The following is a 25,594-nucleotide window of genomic DNA, read 5'->3' as shown; positions in this document are numbered from 1 at the left end:
CTCTGGATTGCGTTTCAAGCTCAGCCAAGGCCTGGAGGAGGTGTCAACAGAAGCTCAGCAGTGGGGAAACCTGATGAGACTGATGTACCTCCTCTCCTTTTGAAATGGTCGCAAATGTCGAATTCGGCATTGTTTTGATATAATTTTCTGTTCTACATTGTTGAATGATATAAAGAACGCTGACTTTCTGTAAATATAGTGCCTGAAATAATTGCATTTCACGTAAGAAGTGCCTTGTGGAGGAGGCAAGATTTAGATTTAATTTGAATTCCTCACATTACAATAGATTACATGTATAATAAATTGACTGACTATATTTTAGTGGATTTCCTTCTAAACCTGGCATGTCAGGGCTGTTACTCTATTCTGTTCAACACCAACTTGGCATGGCCTTTTCTGAACATAATGGAAAAGTGGGCATAGCTGCGAGACTGGGCAAAGACTTCTCACTCCTGCTGAGGCATCTCTGTTTCTGACGGAATGGACTGAAGATACTGAACTGGAAAACTCAAAGTAGAAGAGTTTAGTGACAATAGTGTTATTTTCATCAGTTTCATCTGAAATAGTTAAAATACTTACAAAAATGGAGTATACATTTTTGAAAACACTTTGTCTGAAACATCTGCTTTAAACTCTGATGCAGTGAAAAAAGTTCCTTACCTTGTGAGAACCAGAATGAGAACTGTGATTGGACAAAAGTACCATCATTCAAAATCTGCTGAAGGCGGATCTAACACAGAACTAACATTAAGTCAATGCTTTACAAACACAATTTGGGATTCTGGTCCTTCATGATAGCCAAACAGGGTATTGATGGTAATACAGTTTTGGCCAGATACAAAGATGTATATCTATATTTGCTATTGTAGTAGGGTGTTTGTAGTATTTGCATGGATACTGTCTGATTTGACAAACACTGATAAATACATCTACTACAGAGGTTTCGGTCGAGTCAACTGTTCATTATTTTGTAACTTATCATATACAGCAACAAAAAAATTAAATAACTTGCATTCATGTCTCTGCGAAAGATTCCCTGTGCTTGAGCTGTAAGGGTCATTCTTAGTTGTGGTTAGAGACCAATATAGCTATGCTCAACTCATTGTCCGATATCAGCAACGCATTCATATAGTGTGATCTGCTAAATGACTAAAATGTAAATGCAATTTAATACAACCAAGAAACTTTTACAGTGCAAGCAGTCAGGGTGGCAAAGATTACATCATTCATATAAATAGACATGTTGACAGCATAAACTGTGAACATATACACTTTCGTGTGATTTCAAAATCATTTAAATATCTATTGTGTGACTGGAGGAAGAGTGCTTTTGAGGTCATACCTCGTGTTGGCATTATCCTTGTACTGGTGACAATGTGTCTGGTTACTGTGCATAACTTGTGTTGAGAATAACGTTGTTGCAGGAGCTTTGTTGATACTGTTTGTACGCCACACTTTAATATTAGGATCATTTTCAACCATTATGGATTGCTTGAAACTGCAGCGCTGAAATGCCATCCCACCCATAAGCCTTAGGATGGTTTGAAAAAGGTATTGCTTTTTAGAGGGCCATTGTTATTGCATTCTGAAGAAAGTCTCATTTCTGTTCATTGATAGCTCGCGAAATGTAGGAAAAGGAAGGTGGGAGAAACTGAAATGTACAGCATGAAACAAAAAAGGTATTGTTTACATCAGAAGTGCTACTTCTATGATACAGCCAGGCACTGATTTATTTTAGTAGTTGTATATTTCGTCAGAGGGCGTGGGAGTGGTCGCTCAGGGCCAGTACTGTACGTTTTAAGAGTTCTGTAATACTCTTGTTGACAAGGGGAGTTGTGGAGTTTGGGAAAGGTGTAGAAGAGTGAGGATGAGAAGAAACTCAGTTGCTATGGTTTGGGGCTTGGTTGTGGTTTACACTCAGGGGTCGGTGGAGTTGATGGTGGTTTTGTCACGGCCGGCCATCCCCCGGTACCAGCTGCAGTAGCCCTCTTTCTGCTGGATACAGGCGTAGTGCCGGGACTGGTAGCCGGGGTAGCCGAAGTGGGACAGCATGTCCGTCCACAGGCACTCGTTCTTTGAGGTCACAAAGCAGGGCAGGTAGTGGCAGGGCTTAATCTACAGAGGGAAGAAGCGAAACTACAGATGTAGCCTTAAAGCAGGAACATTTTATCGAGTAATGCTACAGCATACTGGTGAAGGCTCACTGTGTTTTACAGTTAGTCTTGAATGAAGTTCAATTGTATCCTTTTTGATTAACAAAAATTCTGATTTAGGGTATGTGACAGATTTTAGGATGTTTTATTTTCTGTGAATTGTTTTTAAATATTGACCAATTCAAAGCACAGTGAGTCTACATTCAGCAGTAAATGAACAAGGCCAAGACAGAATTAGCATTTCAGGAAAAGGTGAAGCAATGCATAATCTTGTACACAATACTTCATTTGTGGAGAATAAGATATTGATTAGGAGAAAAGGTGATTTAAGTATAAATCCCTCCAGATAATTGGGTCGAATCAGCAAAGGGTGAGTGAGTCAAGTTATTTTTGTAGTTTGTAATTGATTATATTACAATTTAGAAACTAATGCATTTTATACTCCTTGCTATACAGCAGGGGTGGGCAATTCCTGTCCGAGGGCCTGATTGGTGTCAGTTTTGCCCCAGCTAACACACCTGAATCCATTAATCACCTAATCATGATCTTCAGTTTAGAATGCAATTTGATTATTCAGCTGTGTTTGCTAGGGATGGAGAACAAGTTTGACACCAATCAGGCCCTCTGACTGGAATTTCCCACCCTTGCTCTACAGGATGAATGAAAATGAATGGTTACAATTCAAATATACTTTCCTGTACATAAGCCAGTGGAGTTCAAATATTCATTTAATTGCTAGCCTCTGAAATAAAAGTCCCCTACTTAGTTTGTAGTTTTCCCAAAGGGAATGGAGGAGAAAACCAAAGGGGCAGAAATCTGTATTGCACTGCAATTCCGTCAACATCCTTTAAACTTCTCATTTCCTTCTCACATAGTGCATTCGGAAAGTATTTAGACCAATGGACTTTTTCCACATTACAGCCTTAATCTAAAATTGATTTTAAAAATACATTGAAGCATTGAAGGTCCCCAAGAACATAGTGGCCTCCATTATTCTTAAAGATGTTTGGAACCTCTTAGAGCTGGCCGCCGGCCAAACTGAGCAAATCGGGCATTGGTCATGGAGGTGACCAAGAACCTGATTGGTCACTGACGGAGGTCCAGCGTTCCTCTGTGGAGATGGGAGAATCTTCCAGAAAGACAAGCATCACTGCAGCACTCCACCAATTAGGCCTTTATGGTAGAGTGGCAAGATCAAAGCGACTCCTCAGTAAAAGGCACATGAAAGCCCGCTTGGAGTTTGCCAAAAGGCACCTAAAGGACTCTGACTATGAGAAACAAGATTCTCTGGTGTGTTGAAACCAAGATTAAACTTTGGCCTGAGTACCAAGCGTCACGTCTGGAGGAAACCTGGCACCATCCCTACGGTGAAGCATGGTGGTGGCAGCATCATGCTGTGGGGATTTTTTTTCAGCAGCAGGGACTGGGAGAATAGTCAGGATTGAGGGAAAGATGAACGGAGCAAGGTACAGAGAGATCCTTGATCAAAACCTGCTCCAGAGTGCTCAGACTGGGGACGAACGTTCACCTTCCAACAGGACAACAACCCTAAGCACACAGCCAAGACAACACGGGAGTGACTTCGGGACAAATCTCAATGTCCTTGAGTGGCCCAGCCAGAGCCTGGACTTGAACCCAATTGACCATCTCTGGAGAGACCTGAAAATAGCTGTGCAGTGACACTCCCCATCCAACCTGACAGTGCTTGAGAGGATCTGCAGAGAATGGGAGAAACTCCCCAAGTATAGGTGTGCCAAAAATGTAAAATAAATAGCAAAGGATATTTACAAACAAATAGGCAGGGTACGTGCAGTTTCATAGTCAAAGTGCAATTAGTCCAAATGTTAAGTTGCAGAATTGCATTCGGAATAAGAGTACTTGGCCCTATTTTTATTTTTTAACCTTAGTCTGTGCCTGCGGCCAGAGGGAAGGAGCTAGAATTCAGGGTGGAGTGGATGGGAAGAGTCAACCGCAATTTTATTCGCCTTATGGAGGGCTCTGCCCAGGTAGAGAGATGAGTTCTTGCTGTTGCTGCCCCATTATTTTTCTGCAAGTCCTGACTATCTTACCCAACCTATTTCTGTGCAACTTTGATAGGACAAGTATTGTGTGTAGATTGATGAGGGGGAAAAAACTATGTAATCCATTTTAAAACAAGCCTCTAAGATAACAAAATGTGGAAAATGTCGAGGGGTCTGAATACTTTCCGAATGCACCGTATAGCCTGCCAAATGTCTTTAAAGGTGAAAAATTTGAAACTGACAAAATACTCTGTTTTAGAGAAATCCAAAGAGGTGTTTCAGTAAAGGCTGTGTGTACTGTAATGAACGAGTCAGAGGAATCTACAGCAGAGAGCTTGAGGAATATGGGTGAAGCTGAACGCATTCTTTATGGTGCAAGCATTTTCTGTGAAGTTTATCTGGTTCTGGTGTTCATAGGGCTGTTATGGACAGTTGGCTTTTTAATCATTTACTGACGCCAATGGTTTCTTTATGCACTGCAGTGTATTTTCACATGCTTCCTGCATTCCTTAGCTGTAAATCATCTTTTGTTGAAGAATGCAAAGGATGACAAACTAGTTTTAATGATTTTGGCGGGAGCGTCGGTGAAGTGTGACGTTCGCACTCTAGGAGATTCTTGCACTTGATATAAAACCACAGATGGCTGTGTCTGCACTGCCTGTGTCTGACTTGTCTTCTCAGACAGTAAGCATGCTGGTTCATAGGGGTTCACACAATGAGGTGTTGTGTAGCAGCATCCTATAGCTAGAACACAAGTGGGCTTTTGTTTTTCCCCCCGATTTTTAAAGATTACGGTTGAACTGAAATAGGCAATAAACTAAAAGAAAAACGCTTCTACCATGGAGAGTTCTGTCCAAGTTTGTTTCTCATTTCTGATGCTGACTTGCCATGTTTGGTCACAGTCATACATTCCCCTCCACTGTTCTGCGTTGGCCTCAGACTCACTGTACGTCTAACGTGTCTTAACATTACAACCCTTTCTGCAGTTTGGGTGTGAGCAGTTTGAAAGGTGTTAGCCGGCATTTGGACTGTGTAGCTACTCCGGTCTCCTGTCTGACGGGAGCCGGTGATGGGCAGACCAGATGGTGTGTCTGGAGCCATGCAGTACAGTAGGATATTTATGAGCCTGGATTGGAGCTGCACAGGAGCAGGTTCCACATAAAGGGGATCCGTCCCAGCACGGAATTCAGGCTTTGGAATAACAGGGAAAGTGATTCCGGTGTAGTTAAATGTAATAACTCAAAGATCATTATAAATCTCTTTTCTCTCCTTGTCTTTCCTTCTCTCTTCACTTCCATTCATGGATGTGTATTATCCGTTCTGATGCCAAAAAGGAAAGGGGACAGCTAAAAGCTTACATTATCAGTCAGCCACTGTCAGGAATTTAAAAGTATGTCCCTACAATCAGAAAAGTTACAATAACATAATCAAAATGATTTGGTATATATTTTGATAGTCGTTATTGTATTGTACTACACTTAAGGATAGAGGGAAACATTTTAAATGGTTTGGCAATGATTTCATAATTGGTTGCAGTTTTATCAGCATAATCTATTTGACCCAATATATGCAAGGCCACTAAAGCAATTATTATGGTCAGAAAATGAACACAACCAATATCCGATATCTAATAACATATGGAGATTATGAAGTGCCTTGTCATTTTCTGTGGTAAGATGTCTTCTAGATGGAGGAACAGATGCTCAGAGCAGGATGGTATGCTTTGCAGTAAGCAGGGTGTTCTGCCTGCCTCTGCCCCTCTTTTTGGCTCCTACTCCTCCATCTTGGCTCTGCTGCTGTTGGGTTGCTTTAGCTTCCTTATACATATCCATCTTATCCATATTCTCCCCGGGAGCCACTTCATCCATATTCTCCCTGAGAGCGCAGTTGTTGCCACTCACCCTGCAGTTGCAGCCCAGCTGGTAGCGGTGGTTGATGCCCTTCTTCTGGGCCAGCGAGAGGCGCTCCCATGGCTGGTTGAAATTACACAGCCCGGTGTAGACCTTGCCGTCAAACACGCGGCCTGAGGGGGAGAGAGGGTTGGTTACAGATCGGCTTTTGTTATGCATTACATCATTCGTGAATTTTTTTTTCATGACTTAGAAAACATTCATTACAATGGTTTGTTTGTTTCCCCAAAAAACAGACTGAAAAACAATTCATGTCATATTCCCAAATGCCATGGGAGAGAGTCAGATGTCCAAAGAGTCAGATGTCATTCTTAGCCTATTTTTGGCTAATTGTATAATTGCCATACCTCGCCTAGCATAAATACACCAGTCAAGCAAGTGGTCCAAAGCGTTTGAACTATGGTAAGACCATCTTGTACAGTAGGTCCCATATTAAACCAACACCCCTATTTCAGAATTCCCAAAAGGTTTTCTAACTTCTATTTTTATGTTTCTATTAGGCTTCTATTTTTAGGTTAGGTAGGTTCACCCTACACTGTAGCCCGCCAGCTAGCACTCAAACATGGTTGTTTGTAACAGTGTATCTATCCATTGCCAGTGCTACACTGTCCTGTTGTCATCACACACTGAGCTGAAAGCTGGCAAACACACAACTCTTAGAACGACTTCCATATGGATTATTGGCGTCTATGGCAAAGTTATTAGACAATGGTGAGAGCGGCATTAGCCTGTTCCTAAATTGTTGTTGGTAAGACAGCATAAGCAGATCTGGGAACAGGCTAGTGCGGCATCCCTCTTCAAAGCTAATCAGGTGGCCATGCTCTCACTCTGGGTTGATCAAAGCCCAACCCGTGGAGCTAATCTATTAGGCCTTGACGTATTTAACATGGCTGTAATTGAGTCCTGATACAGTATGACCCAAGATCCAATTACAGGCTCACTCCCCAAACCAGAGCTAGAGCTGCTGCCTGGCCTGGATGACTGTGATGTCATCACCCAGCCACAATAAACACACTTGTGTTGCCGGGGTGATTTCCTTCCTCATGTTTCATTGGCTTCGTAGGGCATGTTTACAGGTTTGGGACGTAGTGATGGAAACATTCAACACACAGCTAAACAGTATGGCGGCCTTAGGTCTCACTAAACTGCTCTCCAACTTCATAGCAACTCATAGGCTCAGACAGTTTCTATCTACAAGCCATCGGACTGCCAAACACTTGAATTGGACTGACCACTTGCGCTGACTCTCCACACCTTAGCACACATGCGCTCACGCACACACCCACACTGACATACTCCACACACACACACACACACACAATTGAAGTCGGAAGTTTACTTACAACTTAGCCAAATACATTTAAACTCCGTTTTTCACAATTACTGACATTTAATCCTAGTAAATATTCCCTGTCTTAGGTCAGTTAGGATCACCACTTTATTTTAAGAATGTGAAATGTCAGATCAATAGTAGAGAGAATGAATTATTTCAGCTTTTGTTTCTTTCATCACATTCCCAGTGGGTCAGAAGTTTACATACACAATTAGTATTTGGTAGCATTGCCTTTTAAATTGTTTAACTTGAGTCAAACGTTTTGGGTAGCCTTCCACCAGCTTACCACAATAAGTTGGGTGAATTCTGGCCCATTCCTCCTGACAGAGCTGGTGTAACTGAGTCGGGTTTGTAGGCCTCCTTGCTCGCACACGCTTTTTCAGTTCTGCCAACAGATTTTCTATAGAATTGAGGTCAGGGCTTTGTGGTGGCCACTCCAATACCTTGACTTTGTTGTCCTTTAGCCATGTTGCCACAACTTTGGAAGTATGCTTGGGGTCATTGTCTATTTGTAAAAATCCATTTGTGACCAAGATTTAACTTCCTGACTGATGTCTTGAGATGTTGCTTCAATCTAACCAACTAATATTTTGTTCTCGTGATGCCATCTATTTTGTGAAGTGCACCAGTCCCTCCTGCAGCAAAGCACCCCCACAATATGATGCTGCCACCCCCGTGCTTCACGGTTGGGATGGTGTTCTTCAGCTTGCATGCCTCCCCCTTTTTCTTCCAAACAGTTATATTTTTGTTTCATCAGACCAGAGGACATTTTTCCAAAAAGTACCATCTTTGTCCCCATGTGCAGTTGCAAACCGTAGTCTTTCTTTTTTAGAGGTTTTGGAGCAGTGGCTTCTTCCTTGCTGAGCGACCTTTCAGGTTATCGATATAGGACTCGTTTTACTGTGGATATAGATACTTTTGTAACTGTTTCCTCCAGCATCTTCAAGGTCCTTTGCTGCTGTTCTGGGCTTGATTTGCACTTTTCGCATCAAAGTACGTTCATCTCTAGGAGACAGAACGCGTCTCCTTCGGTATGAAGGCTGCGTGCAGTTTATACTTGCGTACTATTGTTTGTACAGATGAACTTGGTACCTTCAGGCGTTTGGAAATTTCTCCCAAGGATGAACCAGACTTTTTCTGAGGTCTTTACTGATTTCTTTTGATTTTCCCATGATGTCAAGCAAAGAGGCACTGAGTTTGAAGATAGGCCTTGAAATACATCCACAGGTACACCTCCAATTGACTCAAACAATGTCAATTAGCTTCTAAAGCATGACACCATTTTCTGGAATTTTCCAAGCTATTTAAAAGGCACAGTCAACTTAGTGTATGTCTACTTCTGACCCACTAGAATTATAAGTGAAATAATCTGTCTAAACAATTGTTGGAAAAATTACTTGTCATGCACACAGATGTCCTAACCAACTTGCCAAAACTATAGTTGGTTAACAATACATTTGTAGAGTGGTTGAAAAACGGGTTTTAATGAGGCAACCTAAGTGTATGTAAACTTCCGACTTCAACTGTGCATTCATGCAAGTTAGCATTTCGTTGGATGGTGTATCCTGTACATACAACTAATGAATTGAAGTTGAACTTGATAAATGCCTTCCTGCACTGGAAATGCCAGACCTTCTCGCTAGAACTGTTCATTATAAGAGAGGAGAGAAAGTTCTGCTGTTTATGCCCCAAAGGATAAGGAAATGCTTCAAAAAATAAGTTCCCCCCCCCGCCTCTTTCGTCTCTCACAGACGCGAGGTTATATATAGTGGGAAAGTTTGTCAGAGCAGTCAAGAAGTCTTCAGGGAGGAGGGGGTTGCATTTTTAAAAAAAATAAAAAAAATGTGGCTGCTGTTAGCAACGCTGCCATTGTTGTGGGACGTGCTGCAGAGAGGGAGTTAGGGAAATAGGCCTGGGAGAACAAGCTGGCATCAACTCCACTGATGTGCTTGCTTGCCTCGCTAATTTGTTTTTGGTCATGTGCTCCTGAGGCAGCTCGTGAGGCTGTTTTTTATTGCTTATTAATAGCTCTGAATGGAAAGACATTGTTTCTGGCACCACCATGACAACTGTGCAGCCCGCCAAGTACAGATCAGTGGTACTGTATGGTGGCATATTGACTCACCTGTGATCAGATACTGGTACTTGTTGATGTCGAACTTGACTCCACACAAACTCTCAGATGCATCTGTGTAGATGTGCTGAACGTGCTGCATTTTGTTGAATCCTTTGTACATCTGCAAAACAGACCATGACAAACAGTATGTCATAACGATTATAATCTGGAATGAAGAGCACACCTCTGGCACTTGTTCTTGCTTCTGACGCAACTGGATTTATTGAGTTCTCGAAGTTGTCAGGATTCCACAACAATAAACAAGCGCAGTATAATGATATTGCTTCCAATATTTCAGTGTAGTAGAGGAAGAGGCCACTGATGCTATCATTTAACCACATGAAAATGAACATAATTACAGGACATAATGAAGACGTGACTTTGGGGTTGAACCGTGGGTCCACCCATTGAGTTCAGGTGCGGGGAACACAAACGCTGCCGGACAAAGTAAATGTTTGCCCTGGGATTTGTTGTGTTTGGTCCGTCGTGATTTATTTGTCTGGGAACAACAGGAAATCCCTGTTTAGACACTGCTATTCTTGGAAATAACAGGACAAGCCGTGAAAGAGGCGAGCCATTGGGACCTAAAACGGGGGATTTCTGGGGAAATGTTTCTAGGGGCAACAAAGCCCACTCTTCATGATTTATTTACTGAGGCGATTGTCTTTAGGCCATTACGACTACGTTGGATTCCTTTGGCCAAACAAATATTCAAACACACTTAACTTGGATTAGCCAAACCTTCTTGCCACAGGGCCAAACTTTTTAAAGGTGATGATGAAAACAATGTCTAATCCTCTAACATACTCTTGTGGCACTTAATGGAAAAGCTTGGCCATTTCACAGCATCTGTGAACTCATGTTTTGGTTATAAGAATTAGGGATTGCACTATAACTTAAGTGATACTGCTGCAGTTGCCTAGTCATACACTTATCATTTTAGTAGGCCTACAGTGTTAAAACTGGTCTCCTAGTTTCAAAGCCTATGAACTTGTTAGTGATTCTTATAGCCTTGTGTGGTTATGCTCTTCAAGGTATGGGCCAGATTATGAAAAATTCAGGCTGAATGATGCGATGACGGCTTACCTTCATCTGTTTGACCGTGTAACGCATGGTGCCAAAAGGCCCGTCCTTCAGTAACTTCTTGCCCACCACTTTGGCACGGATCACTGTAGACAGAAGACACAAGCACAGAATTAGTCAATTTTGCAATGGACAGAGATTGGAAATCCTCTAGCTGCCAAATCCAGCATATTGGATAATTTCCCGTATTTAGGTCACATCAGAGCAAGTCTTGTCCCTGTCCCTGACACCTGGAGCCAGGCTGATGTTTGTGTGAGCATCAAAAAGAGGAGCCTAAATACAGTAGTAAGTCCAATGTGTTCAACATATCACCCTTACAGATGCTTTAGCTAGAAGTACCTCCCGATTAGGACCCTAGAATGCATTGGGCTGCTCATTGCTTTTCCAAAGCCTATTTAAAACCCAGCCCCTAGAGGAGAGACCCATGGAAGATTCTGGAAGGGTTTGGCTCAGTTTATTATCTATTAATTTATTTTTTATGGATTGCTTCTGCTTGGCAAACAAGTCCAATGGAAGGCTAGGGTCTAGCATTTGAATTTGACTGAGGCCAAAGCAGTTCTTCAGGACAGTGAAAATGTGGCCACAGCTTTACTACTACCTCCCTTCTGCCTTATCCTTGTATCGTAAAACCATGCGTCTCCACTGTTTTATACAACCTCCTTTCTTTACATTCAGCACAGGGTGGAAAAAGATCTTATCAGTGCTGCTCACCCTCATGTAAACAGCGGCTAGGGGACACAGTTTGGCTGTGGAATCACCTTGTTTGCTTTCGCTCCTTTTAAAGTAAGTGGGGTCCATTGTTAGGGGGAAATCGGCTTACGAGCGAGGCCTCATTTAGGCTAGTGAATCGGGTCCTCCCCAGAGTACTTGTATCAGCGCTCTGGGGCCCCCCGGGGGAGAATGGGTAGTCCACATGCAGGCGCAGTCGACTTGAGTCAAGTTCACCTGCTCCCCGCAGCCTGACAGCCACAGACATAACTAATGGTGGGGATGTTTATCTTTCCTCTCCGGAATGTTCTTTCTACATTCCTTTGAGGTTCACATTCTCGAGGCTGTGAGGGGGGAGAAAAGGGAAGCGTGTCTCACTCCTCTAGATAGAGTGAAGGGATGTACTGTAACATCTCTTATAGCGTCATAGTATGTATTTAAGTCCCAGACACAAAGGGAGTCTAAAGGACAAGCAGTAATCGTGGTGGTTTATGAATAGAAAAGTATCCTAGAAGATGCCGGTGAGGTGACATCAACACCTTCAATGGAGCTCACATTTTCACCTGCCAGTTTAGAATGACTAGAGAATCAGCCATCCAATTTGATAGCTTCTACATCCATGTAGAAGGCATCGATTATGTTCAACCTAATTCGGGTTATCTATTCTCCTTGTGTTCTTGGTGACTTTTTTTGAGCCAATGTACCCAAGGACATCTGCTCTATTAATCTATCAACTCGCATATTATGAGCCTCAAAGCATTGTTACCTAACCAGTCTCTGCTATGCAGAGTCAAATGGATGGTACTTTCACTGATGTAATTGTATGGAGCAAAGGCACTATTACTGTGGAATGTGAATATATGAAACATTATGCTACTCTGTGATGTTGATGCACTGATCCCTCAAACTATTTTCAGAAGCCAGTAGCCGAAAACCTGCCTTCCCCTTAAAACCTAAACTCCATTGCAAAGACTGCTTTCCCCACCCAAAACGATAAGACTCCAACTCCAAAGAGCTTTGCGTTGAGCCTTCAAGTGTTATTAGGCGTAGGAGTCATAGGTCATATCGCTGAACAAGAGTCCAACAGTAACACCAAACGCTCTGTGAGGCGGGATACGCTCGCCACTGGGCGGGCAACCACTAATTGGGTGGTGCTGAAGTCATTGCCTGGTGGAATGTGTGATAGGCCGCAGCTGCTGGTGAGACCGAGGATTTGTGTTATTCCCTACAGCGACCCTTTTGACCTCCAAGGGAAGGGCCCTGAGTAGATCTCAGAATGCTAGCTATATTTACTCCTGACCACAGAGTTCTCTTTCAATATGCCTCTTCAGGCTAGGTCTGGTCCCCAGTGTCTGAAATATGACCAAATTGTGAGTGTTTATGTAATCCAATTCTAAGCCCAAGCACTGCACAAGATATCCACCTGATCAGTACTGTTTTGTTTAGCTGTAAACGGCACTGCAGCTAGACGTCTCTTGCAGCTCTAGAGTGTGTGCCCCCTGTCCTCTCTGTGTGTGCTGCAACACACAAATAGCAATTACAGGCGAGTGCTATTCTCCTGTTTCTGCCGCATGCATATTAATGTTTTGCAGTGGATTTGACATACATTCCCAGTGGAAAGTAAATGGATTTTTCTTAATAAGGAGAAGTAACTGGGGTATGACAGAGAAAGTAATTGAATTAATTTAGCACAGTATCTCTTCCGACGCATGGGATTACTAAACTATGCATTCAAATGCTAATTGCAACACGAGTGGGAATGTAATTCAATCAAGCAGTTTAAACCTCCTCCTGCTTTCCATTTTGCCTGTGAATCTTGTGAGGCACCTCAGGCTAAATAGTGATTGCAGCAAACAGATTGCGTGATGAGGGAAAAGTCACCATGACAAGGTTGAAATAGATGGTCATATGAAGAGGGGAAGAATAGGGGGAAATAATATGGTTGTGTATAACCAGAGTTGTGAACTGTGTGTGTGGTGATAAGCGAGGGCGAGCGAGATTCTGAACATGATCCGAGTGTGTGGGGGGGAAACGATGCTACTTAGTATGACACACTCACTGAGTGCTCCACTCAAAAAAGAAACCACTCTTAAGTGTTCTTCCTCTTTTTCGAGCTGACCACACCCGCAGTGGGATTACACTTGACCTGAATAGAAAAGTCATGTCCGCACCAGTTCACCGACGTGATGGAAGCAACTTACCCAATGTGTGTAGGTCTGATTTAAAAAGATATGCACTATATAGGGAACAGGGTACTATTTCAGAAGCAGTCATGGACTACACTGGTGATTTTTGAAGTTAAGCGGTCTGTAGAAAAGGGATGGCTTAAACTCTCTATGCCTGTCAAACAGGGTGTACATGTCAAACATTCAGGGAATCTTGCACCTCTTGACCTGTTTTAACAGGAAGGAACACTGTGCGTATGGAATGAAGCTGCTTTGAATGCACCGAGCTGATCCCAAATGACGTAATGTTCCTCATAATATGGGACCATCTATGCCCTCTGCCAGTTGGGAAGAGTATAGTAGAGAATAGGATTGGTTTTTGCATTATTGCAACCTATAGTAACTGTAGCTCATTGCTTCCTTCGCCAGGTCTCCCAAGAGAAAGGACAGGGTAACTTGAGGACCTCCCTCCTCACCACTCTGAGAACTAGCTTACACCAGGCTAAACTACTGTACATGTTTCTCCAAGGTTATTATCCCAGGCCAAGTCACACTTACCCACAGCAGTAATCTTCTATATTGAATCGGTGCATGGTACGAGATTGTAAAGTTCTGCTCCTGACACCTCAGCTCCTTGGGATATTAAACACCAGGGCTAAAAAGTGTAGCTAGGGCCGACCGAAACGCTAATCTGCTGCATGAAAAGCTTTAGAAAAACAGCCTTCCCCTGTTCCAATGTGAATGGGCTGTTTCAGCCCAGTAGGTCTGCTGTGCACCAAAAGTAATCTCTCTGTCTCTGTCCGTATGCAGCAAGAAAAGCATTGTCAGGAAATGGTTGACTGTTGTCTAGAAATGCAAGGAGGGGTTCATTGCGAGAACGTATATCAGTATATCAACTCCTTACGTTGATTGCAAAGTTACCCTCGGGTTATTTGGAGTTGGTATTTGACATGTTTTTTCCACTTTGTTGTACCCTAATTTCCTCAATTCAGAATGTCTATCTGATACATCTATTAGAGCTGGTGCTGCTAGTTATTATGGAGCAGGGCCTACCAAACAACGGGAGGCTTTGAACTCAACTCTGGCTCTTAAAATTGGGATGATTGATGTTCTACAGTGTCACCTTTTTGAAGTTGATAGTGGAAATTAGTCCCTCTCCTCACTCAGCGTTACACCTGAGGGGAGTTTAAGGTCATCATTTGTGTTTTAATCCACATCTAGATATTCACTGTGTTAACCATAGCCGTTTGACCATAGTCCTCAAATAAGTTAGCTGCCAAAAACCCTTGGGCTATTTTAGATTTAGCTTTAGTCTTAATCACATTTGTCATTTCGTCCTTCGTTAGTTAGTCAATTTAAAATTAAGGACAATTTTAGTCTAGTTAGGTCAGTGCATTTTTTTCTCTCTATTAAAAAATGAATATTTAAGCTACCTAACTTTCATCATGTGCACATTCAGATAGCCTTGGCCAACTAGGCCTCTATCCCCTGGTATACCTTAGATGGCAACGTTGATATTGTGGTAGATTGTATCCAATGCCGAACATAATTAACCATATAGGCAATAAAGCCTTGGCTACAGGTGAAACAATTTACAGCTCTGATTTTCTGCCCATCACAACCATAAAGGGGATAAATAAGTGGTTTAAGGGTAATAAGGGGAGAATTTGAGCTTTAAAAAAATGCCAGAAGTATTACTGTACTCCTAATATTCAACGAATAGCATTTGTTTTTACCATTGGGGGGGGGGGAGCAACCGCAACTCGCATTTACAGACCACTGTGCGAGAGCGGCAACAGAGATGAATGAATAACAGCGCGCATGGGAAAATTGAGCTTCTGATGTCAGAGAAAAAAATTGCCTACATAGAAGAGTAAACATTGAGTATGTTTACATTCGCACTAATTTGATTTTAAACTGATTATAGTAAAAGGCTGAGTATGGCATTAGTCATGTAAACACCTTGTCTTAATCAGCATGAGGCCATAATTGAAGTAGGCATACACTGATTAAAACACCTGGTTTTCTGAGCAATATTTTGAATGATAAGGACATGTAAACAGCTTAATCGGCGTTCCAGTGGTGTATTTGATCTGCGCATGTGCCTGCACCTGGTACTGCAAGCTTCCCTTTTATGCGACTGAAGTGAGTTCAGAAAAACTGAATGTTTACATCTAAATAGTTCAAACTTTACAATGGATTCGGAAAGTATTCAGACCCTTAACCTTTTCCACATTTTGTTACGTTACAGCCTTATTCTAAAATGTAGGATTTTTATTTATTTAATCAATCTACACACAATACCCCAGTATTCAGAACCTTTGATATGAGACTGTTTCCATTGATCAGCCATGAGATGTTTCTACAACTTGATTGGAGTCCAACTGTGGTAAATTAAGTTGATTGGACATGATTTGGAAAGGCACACACTTGTCAATGTAAAATCCCACAGTTGACAGTGCATGTCAGAGTAAAAATCAAGCAATGAGGTCGATGGAATTGTCCATAGAGCTCCGAGACAGGATTGTATCAAGGCACAGATCTGGGGAAGGGTACCAAAACATTTCTGCAGCATTGAAGGTTCCCAAGAACACATTGGCCTCCATTCTTAAATTGAAGAAGTTTGGAACCACCAAGAGGTGGCCTCCTGGCCAAACTGAGCAATCGGGGGAGAAGGGCATTGGTCAGGGAGGTTACAAAGAACCCGATGGTCACTCTGACAGAGCTACAGAGTTCCTTTGTAGAGATGGGAGAACCTTCCAGAAGGACAACCATCTATGCAGCACCAATCAGGCCTTCTAGTTGAAGTTAGTTACAAGTCAAGTGTCCAGGATTCGCATCAGTTCAGAAGATTGACGAGTGACTGAAGTGATTGCCTGGAGCTGTGTGGGAGAGCTCAATCAGACTGCGCAACTGAAATATGTGAATTCTGCCAATGAGAGGATAGCATGAAATATTCTGCATGCATGCTTGGAATTGGACAAAACTGATAAATTTGCTCCATGTCAAATGAAATGTCACAGGGAATTCTCGTCACATTTGTCAACTAAAATTAAAAGTAATTTGTAATAGTTTGTTTTTTCCTCCCATGGCATCTCGTCTCATTATCATAGTTTTAGTCAGGAAAAATGGGTTGTTGATGAAATAAACAGTCTTTGTTGAAAGTAATGTTCATATGAAATGGGGAGGAAAGATGAGGATAAATGCACATTTTATAACTCATATCTGTCATAAGGAATATTTTGTAGGTATAGATCTGCAGTATGTTTTAGGGGTATTTTGAAACTAAGGTTTATCAAAGGTGACATTTTCTTAAAACATTCATCAAACCCCAGTGAAGTGATGCAATGCAAGGCCATATGAAGCTTTTGGAACTGCGTTTCGTCCCAGAAAATGGACTTGTGCTTTTATGGACAAGACTGCAGCACATGTTTGTTTGGACATGCCCAGGGGACACAAATCAGAATATCCATCTTAACTCTAGGTGTTGCCAGGAGATAACTGTTATCCTTCACTATCCAAAAACATAATGTTCATGCCAAACTCCATTTCCAGTTGGCTTACAACCTTACAATCTTGCCTAAAGATGTCATCAGTTGCATAATAATTATGCAATAGTCATAAGCTTACATGTTCATGATAACTGCACTAAAGCTCTATCCTAACAGAAGTCCAACACTATCTTCATTTACTGTCTAACTGAATGCAATAGCCTTCATTATTGCTCAATGAGCAGAAGATGGGTATAAGGTTAAATAAATGGGGGGGGGGTAAGTATGCATGTTACTCCCATAGAATTATCTCAAGCTTTTTCCATGGCCAATTGTCCCACTTGTGAAAAATAGCTCTACAGTTGTCATCTACATGATGAAATGTGATCCTGGCTTTGGCATTATGGCATGTTTACAGTGTTATGTTTTATCGGGACTACTGTGACAAATGTCCCTTGCAATGAGAGGGAAGAGGCATCCCTAGTTCTGTGCACGCTACAGGCATTCGTGGTGCACTTCTGGCTGAACCAAGACCTTGGAAATGGAATTTGGAGCACTTGCAGCCATTAAAGCCAGCCCTAGATTCTGGCCCACTAGGCTCCACTCCTTGCCAATGAGATGAGCCAATTTAGGGGACATGACAGGGTGACACTAACATTTGTAATACCATCTTCAACACAATGGAACCAGGTCACTAACTAGCATAAGCCACAATAATTATAAGAGGCAATGCTCATCGATGCTGAGGAAATGTTTGCATAAATATGTTTGTGTTTGACATGAATGGTCAACCTGCCACGTGTGTGTGTGTGTGTGTGTGAGGGTATTATTTTTAAACTGTTGCCATATGTTGAAAAGTACACATCGCTTTTTCTCCTCTGACCTCATCAGGCTTCAGTCATAGTTCACTGGCTGGACTAGGGATCACTGCAGAAAAAAACATGACATCATAGTTGGAAGACTCCACCCATGGAACAGCTCTGATGTCCACTTCTCCTCCGCTCCGAGGCATTGGACCACGCTTTGCTACCCTAACTGATGTTTGATGGCTGTGTCTGACAAAGGTGTGTGTGTGTGTGGTGGATGACTGGTCAAACCCACACTCTGCCTGCTGCCAGCAGTTCCGTTCCACAATACAAGAGAGCTGCACACAGTTGTCCTAATACCGTATATATAGCAGTGGACTCCTCTCTTTAACTCTACCTTCTCCCTCCTGCTTTAGATCCCCACAACACTAATTATTGCTCAGGCTTATCAAATAATCCTTTACTCCCTTTCAGGAATGAGTCTCCTGCAGCAACAACTGAGCGCCAGGACCCACCTGGTCTTAACAAGTGTTATCCAATAACACTGCTCAGGTTGGACTGGCATTCCTCGATAACAACAGCTGAGTTAATGTTATTCTGGCATAGCCTGTGCATGCATGACCCAGTGGTAGGTACAACAAGCTTTACAAAGCCACCCTCAGAGCAGGAGGCCAAAGAAATCTCTGCTACAAGTGGGTCCGAGGACCAGCCCCAAAAGAAAATATACCTGGTATCAACACAGAAAATACCAGTGCACCTAAGTCAATAACCAATACTTATTATACCAATATCAAATGCGTGAATGGAATGAATCAGCCCCCTTTTTGGAAAGTAAACATGTGCTTTCATAGAAGAGCACAAACACTTGAAGGGCAATGCTATACCAATAGGACTGTAGAACTAACACGTTGATTGCAATAGCACTTGCTTAACATTCCTAGCTAAGTCTTGGCTCTTACATCTTATGGAAAGCCCAACTGAACAGAAGAGCATCCAAGAACAGTAGCTAGTCTCCACTTCAAATCTGCCATTGGTAATCTCCACACATGGGTGCAATATTCAGTCAGCAGTAAAACCCCTTGGCTGGCTACTGTCTGCCTGTTCTGTTTTGGTTTATTGCTCAGCAAGTGGTCATTTAGCTCTGAAAGACATGATCAGTGGGACCTGTTTCCATGGATACCGTTCCCATTTAACTCTTCCCTCTCATCGGAGCAAGGGGAAATAAAGTAATGCTGCCTCTCTCTTTGACTCACTAATTTGAGAGATGACGCATTTATTTAGACTACTCAGAAAGCGTGCTGTTGTAGTAAACCGTTAGCCTACGAGCCATCTGATACTTGCAAACTGGAATATTCTGACAGTCTGTTTTTAAATGGGCTTTTAGGTTTAGGTGATGGTTCCATTTTATGCATAACTTTGTTTGGCAGAGATTTACCCATTACTGTAGGTCCCACAAAGTTGCATTATACTAACAACAGTTTCTTATTCAAATATAGTCCATGTATGCAGAATATCACAAAACCACTGCAAACATACATTTCAATAGAGAAAATATTTTAGTTGGCATAACATATAGACATATGTGGCCACAAACCATACGACTTACCTATGTCAGAATTGCAGTACGCATCTTGCGGGTGCGACAGAGCACACGAGCAAGCCTCTGTGAGTTGATAAATCTGAAGGCTGCTGAAAACGAACAGCAAGCTGAGCAGTTGGTGACAGAGGGACTGCATTTTTAGTGCGTAAAATCTCCCTCGCTGTCTTTACTTTACAACAAAAAAGTTATGTCGCCGAATAGTTATTCAAAGTCTGTCCCGAGTTAAGCTCTTGTCTGCTTCAGTGGGTATGTCCAACTGTACTCTCCCGTCAGGGTATTGCCTGTCACTGGGTCTCCGAGCGCGAGTCACAAATTACATATAGTGCGCGAGACGCTGGAACGCCACCCACCTCGCCAGATTTCGCGGCACGGACAGCCAATCACGACTCGAGCCGTCGATGATGTCAGCAAAGAATAACAGATGCATGACATATTGGAATTGATTTGACAATGAATTGACTTTACAATATTATATTTCCCCTTTTCACGTTTGTCAGCCCTGAAACATTCCAGTCTGAGTAAAAACCGCTGGAAATTGCTAATTGAATGGAAAACCATATTTTAAAAACTTTTATTTAACTTTATTTAACTAGGCAAGTCAGTTAAGAACAAATTCTTATTTACAATGATGGCCAAACCCAGACAACGCTGGGGCAATTGTGCGCCGCCCTATGGGACTCCCAATCACGGTTGGATGTGATACAGCCTGGATTTGAACCAGGGACTGTAGTGATGCCCGTATAAGCCTGGTGTAATGTTTCATACCTACAAGGAGCATTTATTTATCATAATTAATGGGAGACTTGCCACTTGTTTTTATGTTGTTATTACCATGTTTTGTTTATGTTAACAGTGAAACAGCAACATGTACAAATGAGGTTTCCTTTGGGTGTATCAGAAAGACATGGTTTTGTGGTTTATCCAGGCTCACCACTGAATGTCCATTTATGTTCGGTGAACTTCTGTAGCATTTTCTGGTCAGTGATCAAGGCTCAATTCTAGGCAGTAATGAACTTCATTTGTTTACACCATACCTTTTCATGTAGTTCAAAAAAAACTTGGACTCTAGACAGTTTTGCACCTGTTGTATAAAACTGTGTATGCTTATGAATACACCTCTGTGAGAACCACAGAACCCTTTTATACCTTTTGAAAAATCACTTCTGCGTATTGGCATTAGTCTCACAACCAGCCTCATTTTCAAAAGCTTCTCATGCTGAAGTTGACAGAGAGAAGTGTTTTTCAAGTGACCCAGTGTGTGTGCTGGTAAAACCCTTCACGCTGGCTACAATCTCTAGAATTAGACAAATTTTAAGTTTAATCCGTTTTTTCTCGCCTCTGTTTTTATGTAAGGGATCAGGAACCTGAGTGGAGATATCGCTGTGTGTGGAGGCTGATCTGTGGAGAGTTGAGAGATTTCTATAACAAAGCCAGAGTAATCCCAGGCTACTGAACTATGACCCTATAGCCCCTCTCATGATCACCTTTTAGAACGCTCTCTGTTAACCTCAATAGGAACAGGCCCAGCAGGCAAGCTGGTGGAAATTACATCATTACAATAAGCTAACAACCCAGAACTGGTCAAGTATGTTTCTTTTTTGAGTTTTTCTTCCTTTAGGTTATGTGGCCCATAAAAACATACAAGTGGTGTGTGCAACAGTGTATCGCATGCAGTAGGCCTTTGTCTGTCTGTTTCGTTTAACAACAGTAAAGGACGTAATTGTTGGCAAAGTGTGTCTGTCATACGCAGATCATGTTGTGACTGTACAGTAAGGGGCACACTGCAAATAAATATTATATTAATGTATTATTTCAGAATTATACAGTTTCCTGATCACTATTTCCCATATAATCAACCTGTGTTTGTTCAGGAGGGCATGTACAGTATGTATACCCTGGAAATTCTTGGTATCCTTCCTCTAAACCAAGGGGGGGGGCACTTCAATCTGGCCCGCGAGACATACATTTTTTTAAACTATAAAAAAAACATATCTATATACACTACCGTTCAAAAGTTTGTGGTCACTTAGAAATGTCCTTGTTTTTGAAAGAAAAGCACACCAGTCTCAATGTCAACCGTGAAGAGGCGACTCCGGGATGCTGGCCTTCTAGGCAGAGTTGCAAAGAAAAAGCCATATCTCAGACTGGCCAATAAAAAGGAAAAATTAAGATGTGCAAAGAACACACACTGGACAGAGGAACTCTGCCTAGAAGGCCAGCATCCCAGAGTCACCTCTTCACTGTTGACGTTGAGACTGGTACTATTTAATGAAGCTGCCAGGTGAGGACTTGAGGCGTCTGTTTCTCAAACTAAACACTAATGTACTTGTCCTCTTGCTCAGTTGTGCACCGGGGCCTCCCACTCTTTCTATTCTGGTTAGGGCCAGTTTGCGCTGTTCTGTGACGGGAGTAGTATACATCGTTGTACGAGATCTTCAGTTTCTTGGCAATTTGTTGCATGGAATAGCCTTAATTTCTCAGAACAAGAATAGAGTGACGAGTTTCAGAAGAAAGTTATTTGTTTCTGGCCATTTTAAGCCTGTATTCAAACCCACAAATGCTGACGCTCCAGATACTCAACTAGTCTAAAGAAGGTCCGTTTTATTGCTTCTTTCATCAGGACAACAGTTTTCAGCTGTGCTAACATAATTGCCAAAGGGTTTTCTAATGATCAGTTAGCCTTTTAAAATTATAAACTTGGATTAGCTAACACAATGTGCCATTGGATCACAGGAGTGATGGTTGCTGATAATGGGCCTACACTGTATTTCTGATAAATTTGATGTGACCCCAAACTTTTGAACGATAGTGTATATAGATATATTTTTTTACACCTTTTTTCTCCCCAATTTCGATGTATCCAATTGGTAGTTATAGTCTTGTCCCATCGCTGCAACTCCCGTACGGACTCAGGAGAGGCGAAGGTCGAGAGCCATGTATCCTCCGAAACACGACCCAGCCAAGTCGTAACTGCTACAAGACACACTGCCTACTTAACCCGGAAACCAGCTGCACCAATGTGTTGGTCGCCAGGTGTACGGTGTTTCCTCCGTGTCAGCGTGCATTTGCCCGGCCTGCCACAGGAGTCACTAGAGCGCAATGGGACAAGGAAATCTCGACCTGTCAAACCCTCTCTTAACCCGGACGACACTGGGCCACCTCATGGGCCTCCCAGTCATCTCCCAGCTGTGACACAGCCCGGGATTGAATCCGTGTCTGTAGTGACGCCTCAAGCGCTGCAATGTAGTGCCTTAGACCTCTGCGTCACTCGGGAGGCCCCTGCAAATTGATTTTAACAAACAATTGGGCCCCCCAAAAATGTGTCTCCGTTGAATTTCTAAATCCCGACATGGCCCTCGAGCCAAAATGTTTGCCCACCCCTGCTCTAGACATAAATAAACAAGTGCATGACTAACTTTGGAACAGAATCAGATGACCACAGCTAAAGTCCAGTTTTTATAAGATACATTTTTTTTTATATGCAGATGGGATGGCATGTCAGAACTTCATGGTGAGCATCCAAGGAAAACAGGAGATATGCAAGGCCATTGTTAACCATTAATGACATAACCTCTGAGCCATTGTGTCAGGTTGGAACATGACTGAGTCGTCATCATTTGTTGCATTCCTTGTCGGGTCAGACATTGGAGACTTATTAGCTTTTTCTTGGTGGGGGGCAGTTAGCGGTGACGTTTATCATTTTCTTTTAACTGAGCTTCTCAACTCTACCAGGGTGGTGTCCACCATTTCCATCTGATGTCCCTGAGGATTCTTCAAACAAATACTCCAATAACCACATTACGTCTTTGCTTATTTCACCATGACCTCGATTTTAAGCCTTTGTCAATGTAACTTTTTATAGTTATTATCTAACATTTCTGAAGTCACTTTATATAAAAAGATTGTGACAAAAGAGAATAATGGCATGGGGAGGGAGGCGCAGCCTTGCATGCTCTCTTTGTGATATCACTCATGACGTTTCCTTATGACCCCATCTGTCCTTTACACAAAAATACGCCATTGGACCTTCTGGAAATGTTGTCCTAATTAGGCCAACATACTGTAAGCATAATGCAGGCGCACAATCTCATCTCTAAAAATCTATGTATAGAAAAAAGTGCCTGTTATTTAGTGCAAGCTGCCCAGCCAGCCTTCGGGGAGCCTGGGGAGGCATTGTGTGCTAAAAGGTGTTTGAAGGCTCTATGTGTGGTTCTGTAATGACAAAGGGGACCAGGCGGTGAAATACCTTTTCATGCGACTGACAAGCCGTTAAATAGACACAGGAAGAGGCGAAAGTTGAAAAGATAGCAGCGCCGAGAGAGGATCTCCGGGGGATCACATCCAAACATGCATGACTCACTGGGGTTCCTTCCTGTTGGTCCTCCTACGCTACTCCCTCTCCTACATGCCATAGTGCTTAAGTGGGACATGGCCCCCTTTTTGCTTTACTGCTGTTTATTTTAAAAGAACCTGTAAAATACTTCAGTATATGAGATGAGCAATGTACATCGTGTAAGGTTGTAAAACCAATGAAGGTTGGCAACACTCAAGTTTCCACTACATTCCATCCCCCTAACCAAACGCAATGGCCTGAGTGAATTCACTTAGGCTAACTCACCCACACATACAGTGGCTTTAGACATTGGTAGACATTTCCACTGCGTGCCAAACAGGCCTGTGAGACTAATAGAGTGTAAGTGAGAGATTATTTAATTGAAACTTCCTGGCCGTCTGGTCCTGCAGGTCAAACAAACACCCCATTCAGTCAACTGGTATCGGACTTCATTTGTGAGTGAAGATAATAGGTGTTGGGCTTCAATCTTTAATCTTGTCACCCAGAATCAAATGTCATGCTGGCGGGCTTCTCGATATGCCACGAGAGACTACATAATCTTAAATGGTAGAGTCGTTATCAGTTTTTTGCAGTATAAAAGGAAGCCACTTCTTGTGCGATAAAGTCAAAGCATTCTATCTCTGATCTGTCAGCACAGTGTGATGCCCATTGTTTAGATGATTGTGAAGCTACCCTTGGATCTACTTCCTATCCTCTAGGAGGTCAACTAGGAAACCTGGAAGCATTATCGTGACCCGGAAATGTTTTCATCTCCGTATTTATCAGCAGCTCATTCATCTACACCGCTCTTTAAAACATTTCATCATCAAAGCAAGATGTCACAGACAGCTCCTTAGCTTTTGATGGTGATACCCATTCTATCTCTATGGTGAAACCACTGTCCGTTCACGGTTCCCATTAGCGAACAGTGAGATTATGGCTATCAGTTCATGTTCAATGGAGACCTTTGACTACTAGGAAAGGGAAACGCGTCCCTGACCTGTGCTCTCCATCTCACTCATTGGACTCCTGCTCCCAGCAGGTAAAGTATGATGAACCGTCAGTGACTTCCGACACATTAGGGCCAAGTAACAACCACAGTGCTTCACTGCTCTGGCCAGAGTCCCTCTTCCCTCTCTTGCATACTGTACAGTACATATTTGGTGTACTGTCAAACCATCAGTCAGAGAAACCCCCAAAATGACTGTTGCCTTACGCCATGAGACACCGCACAGCAGTTGGGATACCCAAGACGCATGACAGTATGGAAATAGCTCCTTAGAATTCCAGGAGGCTGAGGGAATGCAGGGTAGTCACGGTAACGGGCAGTCCTATGCTGAGCACAGTAAAAATGACTTTTCTATTTATTTTGGTCATATAAGGCTGTCTCATTGACTGACCACTGAAAGGCCTGGGCTGTTAGGCATTATTTAGGTTTACCATTCCAATGATCTATGTGCTGTCAAACTAGAAGATAAACCCAGTAACCCAGTGTACACTGTTTTATGAGTAACTGGAATCGCTGTCATTGGGTGTTTTTATATTGTTGACTAGCCTTCTTAACCTTGCAACATGCCAGGGACACTAAAGGGGATACCTAAGTCAGTTGCACAAGTGGATACGTTCAACCAAAATGTGTGTTCCGCATTTAACACAAACCCTCTGAATCAGAGAGGTGGGTGGGGGCTGCCTCAATCCACGTTCACGTCGTCGGCGCCTGGGGAGCAGTTGTTGTGGGTTAACTGCCTTGCTCAAGGGCAGAAAAGCAGATTTTTTCCCCCTCCTTGCCGGCATGGGGATTTGAACCAGCAACCTTTCGGTTACTGGCTTTAACGCTCTTAATCACCAGGCTACCTGCCATCTCCAACCAGTGTG

The 25,594-nt window shown here is 42.6% G+C and overlaps 2 protein-coding genes across 2 annotated transcripts in view; one reads left to right on the top strand and one right to left on the bottom strand.

The window, feature by feature from the left end:
- LOC115133203 (synapsin-3-like) overlaps positions 1-25,594 on the top strand; it is a 114,354-nt gene that overhangs the window by 49,767 nt on the left and 38,993 nt on the right. The window lies entirely within an intron of this gene.
- LOC115133204 (metalloproteinase inhibitor 3-like) lies at positions 1,831-19,618 on the bottom strand. Its single transcript, XM_029666196.2, has 5 exons — positions 19,393-19,618; positions 10,620-10,702; positions 9,543-9,654; positions 6,076-6,197; positions 1,831-2,115 (listed from the first exon to the last, which is right to left on the bottom strand). The coding sequence occupies exons 1-5, from the start codon at positions 19,520-19,522 to the stop codon at positions 1,918-1,920; spliced, it is 645 nt and encodes a 214-aa protein (XP_029522056.1). The 5' UTR covers positions 19,523-19,618; the 3' UTR covers positions 1,831-1,917.

This window comes from Oncorhynchus nerka, linkage group LG8 (assembly GCF_034236695.1).
Source record: "Oncorhynchus nerka isolate Pitt River linkage group LG8, Oner_Uvic_2.0, whole genome shotgun sequence".
Lineage (NCBI taxonomy): Eukaryota > Metazoa > Chordata > Actinopteri > Salmoniformes > Salmonidae > Oncorhynchus > Oncorhynchus nerka.
This window is presented reverse-complemented; position numbering and strand designations above follow the sequence as displayed.

What these genes read in the sequence shown, in the direction of transcription:
- LOC115133204 (XM_029666196.2), bottom strand. Translation starts at nt 19,522, where the DNA reads ATGCAGTCCCTCTGTCACCAACTGCTCAGCTTGCTGTTCGTTTTCAGC. An exon ending in ACACGGTCAAACAGATGAAG is followed by an intron (nt 9,655 to 10,619) that starts GTAAGCCGTCAT and finishes TCTGTTTTGCAG; the next exon opens with ATGTACAAAGGATTCAACAA. An exon ending in GTACCAGTATCTGATCACAG is followed by an intron (nt 6,198 to 9,542) that starts GTGAGTCAATAT and finishes TCTCCCCCTCAG; the next exon opens with GCCGCGTGTTTGACGGCAAG.